Below are 21,210 nucleotides of genomic sequence, written 5' to 3'. Positions count from 1 at the left end.
CTCATCCCCAAGATCATCATTATCATCGCTATCTTCATCCGAATTTTCACCTACTAATCGGACCTCATCACCTCCTCCACCAATCTCATCATCCGAATCATCATCTTCCAATTCAAACATATCATTGTAATCTTCTTTACGTATATAATTGTGTAATATGCAACAAGCTATTACAATTTTCATCTGGATCTTATAAGAAAACGGAGGAGTGCCTTTCAACATTTGGAATCGAGCTTTTAAAGCACCAAAAGTTTGTTCAATAGTATTCCTCAAAGATGAGTGCCTTCGGTTGAATAACTCTTTATCATTTCTAGGAAGGTTGTCTCCAAATTCTTGTAGATGATAACGAGTTCCTCGATATGAAGCCAAAAATCCTGGCATATTTGCATAACCAGCATCCACTAAATAATATTTACCTACAGTACAAAATATTTTCCACATAAGACAATTGAAGATAAAATAGAACAAATTTACTACATAAAAATATATTATTTACCTTCAGGTACACAGTTTCTATTTTGGCGAGTCAATGCGTCCTTCAATACACGGGAATCAGATACTGATCCCTCCCATCTAACAAGTACATAAGTGAATTGCATATCAAATGTACATGCTACCATCACATTTTGTGAGAGATAACCCTTTCTATTCTAGAACCTTTGTTGTTCTTTAAGTGGGATGTTTTTTTTGATATGAGTTCCATCAATAGCCCCAATACAATCCTAATTATATCATTTCAATTAATACAAAGTAATTCTAAATATTAATCTAAAATTGTTCATTAGATGCTAAGTGATGTTACCTTACAATACGAATTAAACATTGGATTGTTTAAAAACTTTGAGTGAGTCTGTTCTGAAGGCCGTTTGATGTAATCAGGTCGAAGATTGATAATAGCATTCAACACCTTATTGAAATACCTACTTATAGTCCAATTTGATCTATCAAACATCTCTGCTGTGACACTATACGCTTGTCCTTGACCAACAGTTAGGAGAAAATATACAAGTTGTTCTTTCACTAAGATGGTCTTTGTAGGTGATAAAAATTCTTTACTATAAAGTATCTTTGCCATTTTTTAAACATAATTTGATTCATCCTGTAAACTTTTTGAAATTTAACAGGTGATTTCGCTAATGCCTTTTGCAAATAAATCGGACCACCAATCCCACCAGGACGTAGTGCACATCTATACCTATGGCTGACATAGTATCTTCCCATCATGTATATAAGACATGTCAATAAAATCATTCTTACATTCCTATTTTTGTCTTCCATGGAAACCTGCAAATACAATCACCACAACCACAGTGACGACTACAAAAATAATTCATGTTTCTTCCTAAATGTCATAAACACAAAAACGTACCCTTATCTTCAATCATAACCTATTTTCAATCACACTTGTATAAAACCATCTCCAATCACACCCATAATCACATTCATAATCTATCAATGATATGTCTTATAAAGTCATAATTAAAAAAACATAATTAAGCTTCGAAACAAGCGTCCCAAAATAGATAGTGTACTTAAAACTATTGACTACATTTCACCAGAAAAAAATCTAAGCAAACCGAGTCGCTCTTCCACTGGCAGCTTCGTAAACATGTCTTTCTTCGTTGGTGTATCTAACAATAGAGAAGCGCGATACTTCATCTCTATTGACAGGTCCAGGATTTCTGTGAGGGCTTCATACCAATTCTCTCCGACGGTTTTATCATCTTTAGGTTGTAAAGATTGCAACAGGGTGGAAATTTTTGTCATTGTATCAACGAACATGATACTATCATTGGTGGCCATTTTTGGTCTCTTTCTACGATGACTTGAAGTTGACAGGTTAGCACTTGGAGACTGATCAGGTGCCGACTCATTTTCTGTAAAGAATGGCGAAGGAGTATCTCTACCTAAATCGACATCCTCGAGCATGTCCAAGCGTGAATTTTCTTACTCATGCTGGACATCATTGCACATGTCTTCGTCATTTTGACTTACTCTCCCCATGGCTATTGAGTTTCTCACTACCAAAGCCAACTTGCCATATAGCAGGCAGCCGTGTTGTCTATACTTTTCAACTTCTTTATGCTCCAACAAGGATAAAACATCATTTAGACGACTTGGAATAGAGTTCTAGTAATTTGGAAAACATACAAAATGTTTTACAGTAAATCATAATTTACTGACCTTGATATAGTCTTGCCATATAGAATGACATGCAGTAACTCGATGTGTGGTTGCATCCCAACTGAATCCACTAGTGTTGAGATAGCTCGTTACTGCTAGGTAAGTTTTCAGCCATGATCTTGTTCGATTCTTGAGCTGCTCAACAATTTTTTTATTAACTTCGTCTTCATTGAACCTATTGACATAGTCCAAATACACTTTATGCTTCCAAACCCCATTGGGCATCCTGTTCCCCATATTGACTTGCTCAACCAAGAGATCGAGCATTTTGTTGTCATCATAAAAGGTCCAAATGTCATATGATCTAGGAGTTTGTTGTCTTCTTCCAGCCATTTATAATCTAAATCCGAGATGGTACTCAAGGAATTTTTTTTTATCAGACATCTGTTACTCGTCATAGTAACTAGGGACACACAGAAACACAACCAACAAATAACAAAATACCATGTGGTGGATATTTATAACACCAAAATCTCCTCACCACATGGCAAAAACATTCCATAGCACTTCAAACATATTCAACAACATTCTAAAATATTTCAAAATTAATCGAACTAATTTCATTGCAGATGACTAGAACAATGCAAAAACAAACTCATCAAGTCCAAATTCACAGAACATCCCTGGTAGAACCCCATATGACTTCGCAGTCACTACGAACCGTACATCGTCATTGATGGGGGTCGGGTTTCATTGGCTAATGGATGCCTGTGTAGGCAACTCAGCCTTGTTTGAACTGGACCATGTGGTGGATATTTATAACTCCAAAATCTCCTCACCACATGGCAAGAGCATTCCATAACACATCAAACATATTCAACAACATTCTAAACATTTCAAAATTAATCGAACTAATTTCATTGTAGAAGACTAGAACAATGCAAAAGCAAAATCATCAAGTCCAAATTCACCGAACACCCCTTTTAGAGCCCCATATGACTTCACAGTCACTACGAACCGTACATGTCATTGATGGGGGTCGGGTTTCGTTGGCTAATGGACGCCCATGTAGGCGACTCAGCCTTGTTTGAACTGGACCGTGTGGTTGATACTTATAACTCCAAAATCTCCTCACGACATGGCAAGAGCATTCCATAGCACTTCAAACATATTCAATAATATTCTAGAACATTTCAAAATTAATCGAACTAATTTCATTGCAGATGACAAGAACAATGGAAAAACAAATTCATCAAGTCCAAATTCACCGAACACCCCTGGTAGAGCCCCATATGACTTCGCAGTCACTACGAACCGTACATCATCATTGATGGGGGTCGTGTTTCATTAGCTAATAGACGCCCGTGTAGGTGACTCAGTCTTGTTTGAACTGGACCATGTGGTGGACATTTATAACTCTAAAATCTCCTCATCCCATGGCAAGAGCATTCCATAGCACTTCAAACATATTCAACAACATTCTAAAACATTTCAAAATTAATAGAACTAATTTCATTGCAGATGACTAGAATAATGAAAAAACAAACTCATCAAGTCCAAATTCACCGAACACCCCTGGTAGAGCCCCATATGACTTCGCAATCACTATGAACCGTACATCGTCAGCCTTGTTTGAACTGGACTAAATCCCCTAAATCCTAAACCCTAACTGAGAACCCTAACAAATTAAAAAAAAGCCCCAAACCCTAAACCCTAAACCTTAACAAATTAAAATAAACCCTAAACCCTAACCTATAGCCCCAAACCCTAAACACTAGTCCTTAAAACCCTAAAAGTCCCAAACCCTAAACCCTAAACCCTAAACCCTAGACCTTAAAACCCCTAAAAGCCCCAAACCATAAACCCTAGACCTTAAAACCCCTAAAAGTCCCAAACCCCAACTCTAATCCCGAAATTAATCCCTATCAAGACGAAATTAAACCCTAAATCCCAAAAACCATAACCCTAAATCCCACAATTAGGCCACAATCAAGATAAATTACGCACAAAAATTAAAACTAAATCAAATACGACACTAAATTAGTTGAAAAAAATTAGTGTTTCGACTTACCTTCTGAAATTTGGGGAAAACCACCTCTGAATGGAGAAATCTAAGCCCAATCGAAGAAATCGACGCTTAACTGTCTAAAATCAAAGAAAATCAAAGGAAATAAATGGATATCGAAACCCAAATAGGTTAAATCGAAGGAAATCGGGGGAGGAGGAAAGAGAAGAGCGAGAACGAGAAGGGAGAGGGAGGCTGAGAGTGAGAAGACTGGGAGGCTGAGAGGGAAAAGAGAGAGGAGATGCGTAGAAGAGAAGAAGAAGATGGGGCGAAAAAAAATCGAGCAATGACGAGAGAAAACCGAAAGCAAAAATGAGAGAAAGTAGAGAAAGTAGAGGGAGCAGAGAGAGCGAAGACGAGAGGAAGAAGATGGGGCGGAAAAAATCGTCGGGAGAAGAAGGCCAAGGGAGAGGGAGAGGAGAACAACGAATGAGGAGAAATTTTTCCTTTTGCGGGGGGGGGGGGGGGGGGGGGGGGGGGGGGGGGGAGGGGGGGTTGGGGGGGTGAAGAAGCAATGCGCGTCGCACGAGGAAAGTTGATGATTCGCAAAATAGGTAGGAATCAACTTTCCCCCGTTTTTGCCTGAGCGAATGAAATGGTGTAATCTCACTGCAATTCAATTCTTTCTACACTAACGCTATTTTTTGATGAACTAGGTAATGCGGGGGGAATTCATTCCACTTCATTGTGGACTAACCCCCCCTTAATAAATCATCTCAAAAATTGAAAATGCATTTGATAATAGCAAGGATTTCTTGTTTCACAATAGAATAATTTAATTGTGCATCTTTCCATGTTCCAGAAGTAAATCTTACAAGTTCTTCCTTATGAGTTCCTGAATTAAGTTGTTTAAGAATGCCACCATAACCTATATCAGAGACATATGTTTCTACAATCTTTGTATATGCAGGGTTTGCTAGATAATGACAAGGGAATTGTCTAACCCTGACTTTAATAGTTCAGACTATTTAAGTAAGCAAGTCAGTCCAAGGCTCATTTTTCTTTGTGATTCTTTTGTACAAGATATCCGAATCATGGGCAAGGATGGGATAATAATCCGCAATATAATTCAAATTTCCTAAAAATCTTTGAAGTAGGGTTTTGTCCCTAATTTCATCAAGGAATTTGGAAGCAAACTCTATGCTTCTTTCAATAGTCCCCTTATGAATATTATGACTTAAGGATCTTATTGAGGTATGAAAAAGCTTCATTTTTGGGGCTGAAATCATTAACCCGTGTCTTTTGATAGTAGTTTTGAAATTATTCAAGTGTTTACTATGCAAATCTATTGATTTAGAGTATACTAAAATATCATCAATATGAATAATTATGAAATCTAAATAATTTGAAAAAAATATCATTCATGATATTTTGAAATTATGAAGGTGCATTCTTTAGACAGATTGGCATAACATTCCATTCAAAATGTCCAAATGGGACAATGAAGGCCGTTTTATATTTGTCCTTTTCATCGATCACGATTTGCCAATATCCAGATTTAAGATCAAATTATTCATATTTCATAATTGTCTATATTAATGATATTCTAATATACTTTGAATCAGTAGATTCACATAGTAAATAGTTGAATATTTTCGAAATCATTATGAAAAGGCATGGGTTAACAATTTTTGTCTCGAAAGTGAAGCTTTTTCAGACCTCAATAAGATTCTCAGCTCATAATATTCCTAAGGGAAAAATTATCCGTATTGAAAGAAGCATAGAATTTGCCTCTAAATTCCCTGAAGAAATTAGGAACAAAACCCAACTTCAAAGATTTTTAGGAACCTTGAATTATATTGCAGATTATTTTCCCAACATTGTCCGAATTCAAAAATCATGTACAAAAGATTCAGGTTTCCATACTTAAACAATTTAATCTAGAAACTCACAAGAAAGGACTTGTAAGATTTACCTTTGAAACATGAAAAAATGCTCAATTAAATTATTCTATTGTGAAGCAAGAAATTCTTGCTAGTATCAAATTCATTTGAAAATTTGAAGATGATTAATTAAATCAAAAATTTTAGCATAGAATAGATTGCTCTGCTGCTAAGCAAATCCTTAAAAGGGATGTAAAAAAATTTTCTTCTATGCAAATCTTTGCAAGATGGCAGCAAAATTAAGCGCATTTGATTTAGAGATTGAGTATATATTAAAGGGGAAGATAACTCCCTTCCTAATTTCTTAACCCATATATTTCTTAAGGGTTTAAAAAATCATGAGTAACCCCAATAGGGGTTCATTCCACTCAATCAGGGAAACATGGAAAATATCATGGAGTTGAGACACTGGGGGTAGTTGGAGCTGATAGGCAACGTGTCCCACTCATTGCAAAATTCTGAAGGGCCCAAAGTACTTGGGGGAAAGCTTGTGGCACATACCGGCAAGGGAGTGTTGGAGATATGGTTGGAGGAGGAGCCAGACAAAGTCACGAGGACTGTACTGCACATCCCTGTGGTGCTGATCATACTGGAGCTTCATACGGACCTGAGCTTTCCGGAGCCGATCGAGGGCATTTGCTAACAATTGATCTCTACTCTGCAGGGTGTGATCAACTGCGTCCATGCGGGTGGACCCCTTTGTATATGAGAGCAAATGGGGTGGGTCCCTGCCATAGAGAATTTTGAAGGGGGTCTCCTACAAGGCTGTATGAAATGATGTTATAGAAATACTCGGCCCAACTAATGCAATGAACCCATTTCTTGGTGATGTCCCCCACAAGGCACCGTAAGTACATCTCGATGGTTATGTTCACTACTTCTATCTGACCATCTATTTGAGGGTGGTAGGCTGAAGCATATTTGAGTGTTGTGCCACATAATCGAAAGAGTTCCTTCCAGAAGTGACTGGTAAAGATCACATCCCGATCACTAACGATAGACTCGGGAATGCCATGGAGACGGACAATGTTGTCGAAAAAAACTTGGGTGATTGTGGCTGCTGTATACGGATGGGCCATGGGCAAGAAGTGGGCATACTTTGAAAGGTGATCCACCACAACAAAAAGGACAAATTTCCCCGCTGCTCTCAGAAGGCCTTCAATAAAGTCTGTAGAGAGGGCTGGACCAAACCTGAGTGGGAAGGGCGAGGGGCTGAAGCACCCCAGCCGGAGACAAATAATCAACCTTGTTGCACTGGCAGACCAAGCAGGCAGCAACATATTCTGCAACATGAGACTTCAACCCAGCCCAATAAAAATAGGTGTGTACCCGCTGTAAGGTTTTCTGCAGCCCTTCATGTGTGCTGTCATGGTAAGCTGATAAAAATTTCAGCACCAAGGAAGATGAAGGCAGGAGGTAGATTCGCCGTTTGTACAGGATGAGCTGATCCAGTATGGACCAGTGAGACGCCATCTGACCTGCTGAAATTTTCTGAGACAACTACTGTAATTCTGCTATGGACTGGTGCTCTTGACAGATGGACTCGAGCTGCAGTGGCGTGGGTTGGCTGATGGCTGCGAGTTGCAGTGCTGCGTCGAACCGACGGGAGAGATCATCCGCTGCTCGGTTCAAGGGACCAGGTTTGTGTTCCACGATAAAATCGAATCCCATGAGCTTGCTTATCTAGTGCTGTTGGGGTGGGGTGGATATGTGTTGGTCCAACAAGAACTTGAGACTGGAGTGATCGGTGCGGATGAGAAAAAAGTGGCCCCACAAATATGGTCTCCAGTGTTGCACGGCCTTCGCTAACCCAATTAACTCTCTTTCGTAAGCTGGAAAATTGTGATGGTGGAGGGCGAGCTGACAGCTGAAGTATGCAATGGGGTGCTGAGATTGATGAAAAGCTGCCCTGATTCTGCTGCTAGAGGCATCACATTCCAGCACAAAGACGTCTTCAAAATTTGGCAGCTGCAGTACCGTTGCTGAAGCTAGAGCTTGCTTGAGCACATGAATGTATTCTCTGTTGTATCCATCCAAAGGAAGGCGTTGCGGTGCAGTAGATTTGATAAGGGCGTTGTGAGGTGTGCATAATTCTGGATGAACTTTCTGTAATACCCCGCTAAGCCCAGAAACCCTCGTAAGGCAGCAACATTGTGGGGTGGTGGCCACTGCAGTATCGCCTCTATTTTTGTGGGATCCATAGTGACTCCGGATGCTGTAATCACATGACCCAAATATGCCACCTAAGGCTGCCCAAAGGAGCACTTGGAGTGCTTCAAATATAAATGATGAGTCCGGAGGAGGCTGAAGACCCGACGCAGGTCTTGGAGGTGTTGCACCCAACTCTTGCTGAAAATCAGGATATCGTCAAAGAAAACAAGGACAATTTTTTTGATAAAGGGGCGAAATACCACATTCATTAATGCCTAAATTGTCCCCCCTGTCCATGGTGTTTTGTGCGTCTTCCATTTGGAGTGGGTGTCCTTCGGACCAGGGTTGAGAGCTCTTCCACTTGTTGAGAGAACGTATGAGAAAATGAGGAGATCCTGTTGTTCAGCAGGGATGCCAAACGACCCTCTGCTTTGTCCTGCCTGACCTGCATCTTTTCCCAGAATGTTTCAAACCTCTCTTCCTGGCTTGATGTCTCTCCCATATTTCCTTGCTTTGATACCAATGTGTTATGGTCTCTGACCATGGACTGAGTGACTCTACAGAGGGAGAGGTTTGCGTCCAGCTCACGTCCAGCACCAAAGTGCTGTTGACGTCCTGGCCTTCCTATGTTTCTGATTTCTGGGTGAAGGACGTGAGGGAAGTGGGAAAGTGTGTGTTCGGAATAGATTGAAGGGTAGAAGATAACCCGGCTGGAGACCGTAAACTACGGCTATGAGGGAGACTGTAACCTAGTTCGACGGAGGAGAACCTGCCCTATTTATGTTTTCAATTTCATTCCCTTTTCCATTCATTTCAGCTCCCTCTTAAGCTGCTCGCTGAGGGTCCAATACGTTTTTTTACAAAAGTGCCATTAAGGCTTACACGCTCAATGAGCTGAATACATTCAGACATAAGTCCTAAGTAGATGCTGAAATAAATCAAACACGCTATTCAGACATAAGTCCTCAGTAGATGCTGAAATAAGTCAAACACACTGTTCAGACATAAGTCCTAAGTAGATGCTGAAATAAATCAAACACAAAACACAAGTCCTAATTAATTGAGTGATCTGCGTCGCCCTTCAACCGCGTCACCTTTGAATGACTCGTTCAGCTAACGAGTCTATGACACAAAGTTAATTCACCCTTTTGAACATCAATTAAAGCCCTTCCCGTAGCCAAGAATTAGTGGGACTTCTTCATCAACCTCCATATCTAACACTACAAAATCAGCAGGAAAAATAAATTATCCACCTTTACCAATACATCTTCTATGATTCCAAGTGGATACTTGATGGATCCATCCACTAGTTGCAAAGAAATTGTTGTTTGCTTCATCTCTCCAAGTCCTAATTTCCTGAAAACAGAAAGTGGCATAAGATTAATGCTAGCACCAAGATCACATAAAAATTTATCAAAAAATGAATTTCCAATAGTGCAAGGCAAAGTGAAACTCCCCGGATCTTTTAATTTTTGAGGCAATGTCTTTTGAAGAATGGCACTACATTCTTCAGAAAGCTTCACTATTTCAAACTCCTCCAACCTTCTCTTCTTGGAAATGATGTCCTTCAGAAATTTGACATAGTTTGGCATTTGTTCCAAGGCATCTGCAAAAGGAATATTTATGTGAATTTTCTTAAAAATATCCAAAAACTTAGAAAATTGCTTATCTAATTTTTGCTTTTGAAAATGTTGAGGATAAGGAAGTGGAGTAGAGAGAATAGGAGGATTGTTAGGAAATGAAATTGTTGCAAGCACGTCAGTCTCTCTTAGTGTATAATTAACAATCTCCTCTTCTTCTACTTTATTCTTTCTTTGGCCATTGTTCGCAACTGTAGGGGTGGACTTGCTTTCCTTTGATGATGACCTTTCAATTTCTCTTCCACTCCTAAGTGTTATGGCCTTGCATTGTTCATTTGGATTCATTTCCGTATTGCTAGGAAAAGCTCCTCTTTGTTGTGCATTGATAGTCGTGGCCAATTGCCCAAGTTGCACTTCAAGATTCTTCGTAGTGGCTCCCATAATGCTAGAATGAGTCTCAATGTTGTCCAACCGTGAATCGGCTTTTTTAAAACTTGCATTCCTCAAGTGACATCTTCTTCTCACTTGGTTGACTATCAAATTCTGGAGGAGGTTGAGGTTGCAACACATTCTTTGTATTTCCATATGACAAATTCTCATGATTTCGAAGCACAGGTTGATAGTAATTTGGCATAGGATTGCCACGATAGTTGTAGTTCCGATTGTTGAGTATTGAACTTGTTCTTGACTTGCTTCATTACTTGGAATTGTCATACTTGTAGCTGCAACATATTCTGCACTTTTTGATCCTTTGGGTTGTCAAAGCTGAAATATGATGAGAAAGAGTAGCAACTTGAGCTGAAAGGGCAGCTAATGGCTCCAATTCATGAATTCCAACAACTTTCTTAGCCGTAGTTCTTTCATTGGCCATTGAAAGTTGTTTGAGGCCATTTCTTCCAAAAGAGAAGTAGCACCCTCAGTTGTCTTTGACATCAAAGTTCCACTTGAAGCTGCATCAACTATAGTTCCAATTTGCCCATTTAAGGTCATGCAGGTATTCTGTTGCATTGAAAATTCCAAATTTAAGCCTATTGTTTTGCCTCACTGTTTGAGTTGTTATATCAGGAAAATATCTCACTTCTCCATGGTTTAAGGGCTAATTACTACATTTCTACTATTTTTGCTTATTGCTACATCTATGATATTTGGTTCAAGCTGGAAACACTGCCATTACATCCAGACTTGAGGGGGAGAAGTAGAAGAATTACAAGAAAGAGGTATTTTATTCCATATGTTATGGATAAGTTTATGTAACCATAATATTCTAGAAAGGGATGCACAAAAGATGAAGCTTATGCATCTAAGAAAAAATATTTATATCGGATTATGATTATTTCATGGGTCCTTGTACAAGGTTTATTATTTTTGGTTCGGTTTATATGAGTTGGAAGATGGTCGTATTATATTTAGTTGTAGTTATTATGTCTCTATGGGGACATTATTATTGAAGAAGAGGTGGCCTCAATACCTTTTCTCATACCATAATTTATTTGACTCTCAAAAATATTACTGTTGGGACACCATGAGTGTCAGTGTCCGGATTGGGATACCATGATAAATTTTAATTCGAAAAAATATCACGATTGGGATACCATGAGAGTCAGTGTCTGGATTGGAACACCATTATAAATAAACCCACTATCTTCTTGTAATGGCTTTTATTACTCGTACAACTTGAGAGTCATTGTCCTGTGGAGGGACATGGTGGTGGACATTTCAGAGCAATGCCGATAGACACACTACCTACAGAAGATGGAATGTGCCCTACATCCAGCATTAGGACTGGAGTATGGAGCAATGTCTTACAGGCTAGGAGTGATTTTTACTCTCTTATATTATGCCAGCAGGGCCTCATGGAAGTACGCAACAGCATGAGGGGGAGTGTTGGAAGATGAAGGCATATTGGAAGATGTGTCATTTTATACAAAAAGATTGTATACATCATTTGCAACAAGCTGAGAGTTCATGATGTTCTCTCACCCCCAACTTGAGGGAGTGTTGGAAGATGGGCTCCAACCCACATATCTAAGTGTATTATAAGATGGGCCACATGAATAATGAAGGCCCACAAGATGGGCCCAAACCCATAAGAAGTAGGACCCACCATGATTACCACAAGCTGGCATCCTTATCACATAAGTTGGAAGATCACCGTTGTCCACCGCCGTCCAGCAACCGAGAACAAACCCGAGGAGAGCTCGAGAGTCTCCGTCGAGGTGAGTTCGACAGTGCTAGTTTCTGCTCGCCAGGCCGAGAGGTGATCCGAGAGGGCTTCTCCGGTGCCAATTTCGTATTTCGACCATCCTCCGGCGTTGATTACATTTTTCCGACCATTCCCGGAGCTATTCCGACTCCGACCGAGACTCGAGAGAGCCCGTTAGAGAACTTCAGCACTATTTCGTTCTTCGCCGGACGTCACCTCTATCCATCGGCTTCTATCCTTCGTCGCCGACGTCGTCTCTACCTCCAGCCACTCACTCTTCATACCCGAAGCCATCAATTTAGGGAAATTGCAGCACCCATGAGAACGAGTTGCTGCCCGAGCGAGAGGAAGGAGAAGGGGAGTAATTCGTTATTTTGGAATTTAATTTTTTATAGTGTTTGAACTTAGGTTTTGAATGTTTATTGAATCTGATTTGATAATTAATGTTTATTGAATATTCGTTTTCCGGATATTTGATTAAATTAGCCAGTTAGGGTAGGATTATAATTGAGGTTGGATTTTGGTATTTTAATCCGATTTTTGTCTTTCACTCTATGCGCCCGAGAGGGGCTAGACGCAAGGATTGAGAAATCGGATCTATGGTTACGTGGCGCTCGAGAGAGGCACAAATCACCGTAAAATCCAAACTTGACGTTTCCTGTTGTGCAAGTAGTTAACCAGATGATTGCTTGATAATTTAGGATATAATTACTGTTTAGTTCATATTAATTCCTCATATTTGGTTAGGCTAGTTGACTGAAGAATACACAAAATTCAGTCCTCCCTGTGGATATGACCCTCGCTTCCTGCTAAATTACATGAACGATTCGTACGCTTGCGAGGTATAAAAGCCGATGTAATTAAATTTTACATCACCCACCACAGGACAAAAACTCTCAAGTGTTAGGAGTAATAAAAGCAATTACTGGGAGGGGCGGGGGGGTGGGGGGGTGGGTGGGTACTGGGTTTATTTATAATGGTGTCCCAATCCAGACACCGACTCTCATGGAATCATAACTGTGATATTTTTTAGACTTAGATTTATCATGGTGTCCCAATCTAGCTACCGACTCTCATGGTGTCCCTGCCGTGATATTTTTAAGAGTAAAATAAATTATGGTATGAGAAAAGGTATTAAGGCCACCTCTTCTTCAATAATAATGTCTCATCCAAAGAGACATAATAGCAGCAGCTGTAATGTAACACGATATCATCCAATACATATAACACAAATCAAAATAATAAACCTTGTAGAAGGACCCATGAAATAAACATAATCCGATATAAATATTTCTTCTTAGATGCATAAGCTTCATCTTTTGTGTTCTCCCTTTCTTGAATATTTTGGTCATATAAAACTTATCCCCAAAAATACCTCTTCCTTGTACTTCTTCTACTTCTCCCCCTCAAGCTGGGAGGTAATGGCAGTTATCCCAGCTTGAACCAAATATCATAGATGTAGCAATAAGCTAAAATAACATCTATGTATAAATAAACCCTCAAACCAAGGAGAAGTGAGATATTTTCCTGATATAGCAACTCAGACAATGACGCAAAACAAAGGGCTTAAATTCAGATTTTTTAATCCTATAGAATATCAGTATGACCTTGTTTCTTCCAATGCAAATATATATTTAAATATAGATCAGATAGATATAAAATTTTCTCCTTATAAAACTATACTTACATACCTTTCATTCAAGTATAACTTCTCTTCATAAAATATAATTATCTAAAGATAAACAATCTGATAGATTTCGGTCTCTGTCATCTGACCAAACTAAGTATTGTTTCTCTTTTTCTTCCAGCATGACCATTGATTCTTCCAAGATTTATATCTCCTTATAAAAAACCTTTAGATCGAGAATTGATTGAATAGGTACATCTCTTTCATTTGATATATAATTCTCCATATAAAGTCTCGTTCTTGATAGTATAAAATACCTTAGAAGTTGAAGCTTTCTGCTGTTTCTCAAACCTCTTTTGCAATCTGACCTTCGCTCATTGAAATATAGATATCACTTTGTAGATAACTTCGATTGGAAAAATTGATTTTCCTTGGAAAGTAGACTCAAATATATTTCCTTCAATATATAATTTACATAATGAAAATCTTAGTATAGAGGTGAAAAACGCAAAGAAAACTACGGGTGTAGGGACTAAAAAAAAATAACTACGAACCTAGACTTAGGTTTAGGGTTTAGAGAAAATGATCTCATTATCTCTATGGGTTGACCAAGTCAACTCACAGAACCTACTCTGATACAATGTTGAATTTATGGAAAAGAGAAATACTTCATTGCCTTCATTAAAGTTTTTTTAATCAGAGTACATGAACCTCTATTTACAATAGAGGAAGGTAGTAGAGTCCAATTACAATAAAACTACCTTTGTCCCAATTACACCCAAACTCTAACACTTAAAGATAAGTCCTAGCATAATTAAATAACTCAAATTAGAACTCTTCTACGACGTGACAATAACATAAAAATGCCTTTGTGAGACTTTCTTGATCTTCCAACTCATGTGATAAGGATGCCAGTTCATGGTAATCATGGTGGGTCCTACTTCTTATGGGCTTGGACCCATCTTGTGGGCCTTCCTTGGTCATGTGGGTTGGAGCCCATCTTCCAACAAAGGACTCTATCATTTCCTCTACTACAAATAGAGGTATTGTAATTCGGAATTAATCAAGTTCTACAATTCTCTCTTGAGTAAATCTGTCTCTTTGCTTGGCGCACCTTGTTCCTCTTCTCTTCTACTCTCTACCTGAGAACCTTCTTCCCCTCTTCTCCTTTTTTCTTTCTTTCTTCCCTTGCTCGGAATATTGGAAAAGGGATCCTAAATTCTAGAATTGCGATATTCGAAAGGAGCTCCAGGAAGAGGGTTTCACTACAAGAACCATGGTCAGTTCAACTTAGAAGAATTCTCAGATGCAGACTAGGCCGGATCCCCGGATGACAGAAAATCCACTTCGGGATATTGTACTATGATTGGAGGGAACTTGGTTACATGGAGAAACAAGAAACAAAATATAGTTGCACAGTCTAATGCAAATGCAGAATACAGAGCCATGGCACACACAGTTAGTGAACTTCTATGGATAAGATCCCTTCTCACTGAACTGAGATTTTATAAAGAAGCTCATATGGATCTATATTGCCATAACCAAGCGGTTATACACATCACATCAAATCCAGACTTCCATGAGAGAACAAAGCACATTACGTAGACTGCCACTTCATACAAGAAAAATTCCAAACAGGCATATTATCTCTTAAACATATATCTTCACAGAGTCAAGTTGCAGACATTCTCACCAAACCAATCACTCATAAAATTTTGTCCACCATCTATAGCAAGCTAGGCATTTACGATGTTTTCTCACCCCCAGCTTGAGAGGGAGTGTTACAAGGTAGGTTCCACCAAGCTTGCACGAGCTGGTGGGACCCACCATGAGGACGAGGGATGACTTGATGAGTCATCACACGAGTTGGCTTTCTTATCTCATAAGTTGAAAGATTTAGTGGGATTCACACAAGCTGGTTGGAAGATCAAGAAGGACTCCTAAAGAGAATCACAAGTTGGTTAGAAGATCTAGTGGGACCCACAAGTTGGCATCTATCCTAAAGGCCATGTCCTCATAAGAAGAGTTTGAGTTATGTTAGACTTCTAGTTTATGTTGAGTTATCTTATCATGATAGGCTTATTTTTAAGAGTTAGAGGATGAATGTAATTAGGAGAATGAAGTGTAATTATACATGGACTCTACCACGTCCTCTACTTTAAATAGAGGACCTTGTACACGGATTATTATCAAGGAAATAGTTTTAAATTTTTCTCTTTCATGTGAAAAACTCTTCTCTTGCTTAACCTCTCTCTTTCCTTTCATCGGTTTCTCTCTTCTCTGCCTTACCCGAGAGCACTCTCTCTCCTCTTTCTATTTTCTCCCCCTCTCTTCTTGCTCGAGATTTCAGAAAAGGGATCCTAAATTCAACCATCTTCAAGTGCAAAAAAGAAAAAAAAAATTATTGTATTTTTTTTTGTTGCTCGTTTTGGTACTTTGGTTCGAAGTGCAAAATGAAAAAGAATAAATATTGCCCCTAGCATTGTGAGAGCTTAATAGAACAAAACAAAGTCAAATATTTTTTCTGATAGGACTTTCTCTCCAAGTGCAAATAGAAAATCACTAAATAATTATGTTCTTTTTTTGGCTCTTCCTCTTACTTTCGTTCCTAATGCAAAGAGAAAATGAATAAATATTGCCCCTTGCTTTGCGAGAGCTTATTAAAACAAAAGAAAGTTAAGCTTTTTTTTTTCTGTAAGGACTTTCTCTCCAAGTGCAAAAATTAAAACAATTAATATTTTTGTACTTTTTTTACTTCTATTGGTACGGTCTCCCCAAGAGCAATAAATGATTTTGTAGTTTTTTTTGGTTCTTCTTGGTAATTTCGTTCCAAGTGCAAAAATAAAATGAATAGATATTTTCCCTTGCATTGAAAGAGACTTATAAAACAAAATAAAGTGAAACTTTTTTTTTTCTGTTCAGACTTTTTTTCTAATTACAAAAGGAAAAAAACTAATATTTTCATTCTTTTTTTCCTTTTATTCATACGTTTTCTCAAAGTGCAAATAGAAAATCAATAAATACTTTTGTACTTGTTTTGGCTCTTCTTGGTACTTTCGTTCCAAGTGTAAAAAGAAAATGAATAAATATTGCCCATTGCATTGTGAGAGCTTCATAAAACAAAACAAAGTCAAACTTTTTTTTTGTTGGGACTTTTTCTCCAAGTGCAAAAAGACAAAAAAATAATATTTTCATACTTTTTTTTTCCTTTTATACATTCTTTCCAAGTTCAAATAGAAAATCAATAATAATTTTTTTACTTTCTTTTTTCTACTTCTTCGAACTCTCAATTCTAATGCAAAAAGAAAACAAATTTATTTTGTAATACTTTTTTTTTCTTCTTCTACATACTAGTTCTTTGTGAAAAAGGAAAAGACGATAAAATATTGTCTCTTGTATTGTGAGAGCATAATAAAACAAAACAAATTCATATTTTTTTTATTTTGTTTCTCTTGCAACTTTCTCTTCTAGTCCAAATAGAAAAACAAAAATATAGTCATACATTTTTTCTTCTGTCCAAGTTAAATTAGAAAACAAATAAATATTTAAGTACTTTTTTTGGTCTTCTTGTAACTTTTGCTCCAAGTGTAAAAAGAAAATCAATAAAAATTGCCCCTTGCATTGCGAGAGCTTAATAAAACAAAACAAAGTCAAACTTTTCTTCTTTGCTTTTGTTTGTTCTTTCTCTCCAAGTGTAAGAAGAAAAATAAAACATATTGTTGAACTTTTTTTTCTAATTCTTGGTACTTTCATTCCTAGTGCAAAAAAAATTTACTTAATTTTACTTTCTTCTGTTAGTACTTTCATTCATAGTAGAAATAGAAAACCGATAAAATATTACCCCTTGCATTGTGAGAGCTTAATAAAACAAAAAAAAAATCATATATTTTTTTGCTTCTTTAGGTACGTTCTCTCCATGTGCAAAAATAAATAAATAAATAAATAAATATTATTGTATTTTTTTGCACTTCTTGGTACTTTTGTTAATAGTGCAAAATAAAAATGAATAAATATTTCCCCTTGCATTGCGAGAGCTTAATAAAACAAAACAAAGTCAAACTTTTTTTTCTTCTTTTGGGACTTTCTCTCCAAGTACAAAAAGACAAAAATTAATATTTTCGTACTTTTTTTTACTTCTATTAGTACGTTCTCCCCAAGAGCAAATAGAAAATCAATAAATACTGCCCCCTGGCTTTGCGAGAAGTTAATACAACAAAACAAAGTTAAACTTTTTTGTCTTTGATTTTGTTGGTTCTTTCTTTCCAAGTGCAAAAAGAAAAATAAAACAAATTGTTGTACTTTTTTTCTAGTTGTTGGTACGTTCATTTTTAGTGCAAAACAAAAACAAATAAATTTTTACATAATTTTATTTTCTTGTGTTGGTACTTTCATTCCAAGTACAAATAGCAAAACGATAAAATATTACCCCTTGCATTGTGCGAGCTTAATAAAATAAAACAAATTCATACTTTTTTTTTGCTTTTATTGGTAGGTTCTCTCCAAGTGCAAAAAGAAAAACAATAAATATTATTGTATTTTTTTGCTCTTCTTGGTACTTTCATTTGAAGTGCTAAATGAAAAGGAATAAATATTTCTCCTTGCATTGTGACAGCTTAATAAAACAAAACAACATCAATTTTTTTTCTTCTGTTTGAACTTTTCTCCAAGTGCAAAAAGACACAAATTAATATTTTTTCCTTCTTTTGGTACGTTCTCTCTATGTGAAAATAGAAAATCAATAAATATTTTTATTCTTTTTTTGGCTCTTCTTGCTTCTTTCATTCCTATTGCAAAGAGAAAATGAATAAATATTGCCCCTTGATTTGCGAGAGTTTAATAAAACAAAAGAAAGTTAAACTTTTTTTTTTTTTTTTTCTGTAAGGACTTTTTCTCCAACTACAAAAAGAAACAAAATTAATACTTTCATACTTTTTTTTTTACTTCTATAGGTACTTTCACCCTAAGAGCAAATAGAAAATCAATAAATAATTTTGTACTTTTTTTGGCTCTTCTTGGTACTATCGTTCCAAGTGCAAAAAGAAAATGAATAAATTTTGCCCCTTGCATTGCGACAGCTTCATAAAACAAATAAAGTCAAACTTTTTTTTTCTGTTGGGACTTTCCAATTGTAAAAGGACAAAAAAAATTATTTTCATACTTTTTTTCCATCTATTGATACGTTCTCTTCAAGTGAAAATAGAAAATCAATAAATATTTTTGTTCTTTTTTTATTTTTGGCTGTTTTTGCTACTTTCTTTCGCGGTGCAAAGAGAAAATGAATAAATATTGCCGCTTGATTTGCATGAGCTTAATAAAACAAAAGAAAGTTAAACTTTTTTCTGTTAGGACTTTCTCTCCAAGTGCAAAAAGAAAAACAATAAATATTTTCATACTTTTTGTTTTTACTTCTATTGGTACGTTCTCCCCAAGAGAAAATAGAAAATCAATAAATAATTTTGTACTTTTTTTAGGCACTTCTTGGTACTTTCGTTCCAAGTGCAAAATGAAAATGAAATATTGCCCCTTGCATTATGAGAGCTTCATAAAACAAAACAAAGTTAAACAATTTTTTTTTTATGTTGGGACTTTTTGTCCAACTGTAAAAAGACAAAAAATTAATATTGTCATACTTTTTTTTCCTTCTATACATTCTCTCCAAGTGAAAATAGAAAATCAATTATAAGTTTTTTACTCTTTTTTTCTACTTCTTCGTACTCTCATTTCTAGTGCAAAAAGAAAAAAAAGTATTTTAAATTACTTTCTTCTTCTTCTTCTTTGTACTTTAGTTGCATGTTCAAAATGAAAAAAATAATAAAATATTGTCTCTTGCATTAGGAGAGCTTAATAAAACAAAAACAAGTCATTTTTTTTTTATTTCTGTTGCAACTTTCTCTTCTAGTCCAAATAGAAAAACAAAAAATATTGTCATAAATTTTTTCTTCTGGTGGTATGTTCTCTCTAAGTTAAATTACAAAACAAATAAATATTTTAGTACTTTTTTTGGTTTTATTGGTACTTTTGTTCCAAGTGCAAAAAGAAAATCAATAAACACTACCCCATGCATTGTGAGAACTTAATAAATAAAAAAAGAGTCAAACTTTTTTTCTTTGCTTTTGTTGGTTCTTTCTCTCCAAGTGTAAAAAGAAAAATAAAACATATTATTGTACTTTTTTTCTATTTCTTGGTACTTTCATTTCTAGTGCAAAACAAAAATGAATAAATTTTTACTTAATTTTACTTTCTTGTGTTGGTACTTTCATTCCTAGTAGAAATTGAAAAACGATAAAATATTACCCCTTGCATTGTGAGAGCTTTGCATTGTGAGAGCTTAATAAAACAAAACAAAATCATTCTTTTTTTTTGCTTCAATTGGTACGTTCTTTTCAAGTGCAAAAAGAAAAATAAATAAATATTATTGTATTTTTTTGCTCTTTTTGGTACTTTCGTTTGGTGCAAAATAAAAACGAATAAATATTTCCCCTTGCATTGGGAGAGCTTAATAAAACAAAACAAAGTCAAACTTTTTTTTTTTCTGTTGGGATTTTCTCTCGAAGTGAAAAAAAACAAAATTTAATATTTTCTTACTTTATTTCCTTCTATTGGTACGGTCTCTCCAAGTGAAAATAGAAAATTAGTAAATATTTTTGTTCTTTTTTTTGGCACTTCTTGCTACTTTCGTTCCTAGTGCAAAGAGAAAATGAATAAATACCACCCCTTGCTTTGCGAGAGCTTAATAAAACAAAAGAAAGATAAACTTTTTTCTTATGTTCTCTCCAAGTGCAAAAAGAAAAAGCAATTAATATTTTCATACTTTTTTTACTTATATTGGTATGTTGTCCCCAAGAGCAAATAGAAAATCAATAAATAATTTTGTATTTTTTTTGCTCTTCTTGGTTCTTTCATTCCAAGTGCAACAAGAAAATAAATAAATATTGCCCCTTGTATTGCGAGAGCTTCATAAAACAAAACAAAGGCAAACTTTTTTTTTTCTGTTGGGATTTTTTCTCCATGTGCAAAAAGACAAAAAATTAATATTTTCATACTATTTTTCCTTCTTAGGGAGAAAGACTCATTGATGTCCTAACCCTCCCCCCCTGAAGCTCTATTTATAGATTAATGAAACTACTCTATTACAATACTACCCCTGAACTTAGGGTTTAGGGTTTTAACCCTGGAACTTTAATCTAATTATATCAATGTCATCTCTATGAGACGACTCTTTATTTACCATTGTACCATCATTGTATGTGGGCCTATGGGCCTTCTCCTTGATCTGTGGGCCTTGAGTCCGCCTTCTATATCTATTGGATGCATGAGTCTTCCTTGGTCTTATGGGCTTGGGCCCATCTTCTAATACACTTGGATATGTGGGTCTTCCTTTGTCGTGTGGGCTTGGGTCCTATCTTTCAACACTCCCCCTCAAGTTGGGGGTGAGAGAACAACATGAACTCCTAGCTTGCTGCAAATGATGTATAAAATATTATTTTTTATAAAATGGCACATCTTCCAATATTCCTTCCTCTTAGTTCATGAGGCCCAACTATCATAATATTAGTGAGAGTAAATCACTCCTAACC

The 21,210-nt window shown here is 36.4% G+C and overlaps 1 protein-coding gene across 1 annotated transcript; it reads right to left on the bottom strand.

Moving 5' to 3' along the window:
• Positions 1-9,036: 9,036 nt before the first annotated feature.
• Positions 9,037-10,517, bottom strand: LOC137946576 (uncharacterized). The gene is made up of 2 exons (XM_068792918.1): positions 9,477-10,517; positions 9,037-9,117 (listed from the first exon to the last, which is right to left on the bottom strand). Exons 1-2 carry the CDS (start codon positions 10,515-10,517, stop codon positions 9,037-9,039), a joined length of 1,122 nt encoding a protein of 373 aa, XP_068649019.1.
• Positions 10,518-21,210: the final 10,693 nt, after the last annotated feature.

This window comes from Aristolochia californica, unplaced genomic scaffold, assembly GCF_029961685.1.
Source record: "Aristolochia californica isolate CCGP_79_NKW_82.1479 unplaced genomic scaffold, dmAriCali1.0.hap1 SCAF_12, whole genome shotgun sequence".
In the NCBI taxonomy this organism is placed as follows: Eukaryota; Viridiplantae; Streptophyta; class Magnoliopsida; order Piperales; family Aristolochiaceae; genus Aristolochia; species Aristolochia californica.
Note: the sequence above shows the minus strand (reverse complement) of the source record. Positions and strands in the feature narration are given on the sequence as shown.

What these genes read in the sequence shown, in the direction of transcription:
- LOC137946576 (XM_068792918.1), bottom strand. Translation starts at nt 10,517, where the DNA reads ATGACAATTCCAAGTAATGAAGCAAGTCAAGAACAAGTTCAATACTCA. An exon ending in TAGAAGATGTATTGGTAAAG is followed by an intron (nt 9,118 to 9,476) that starts GTGGATAATTTA and finishes GAATGTATTCAG; the next exon opens with CTCATTGAGCGTGTAAGCCT.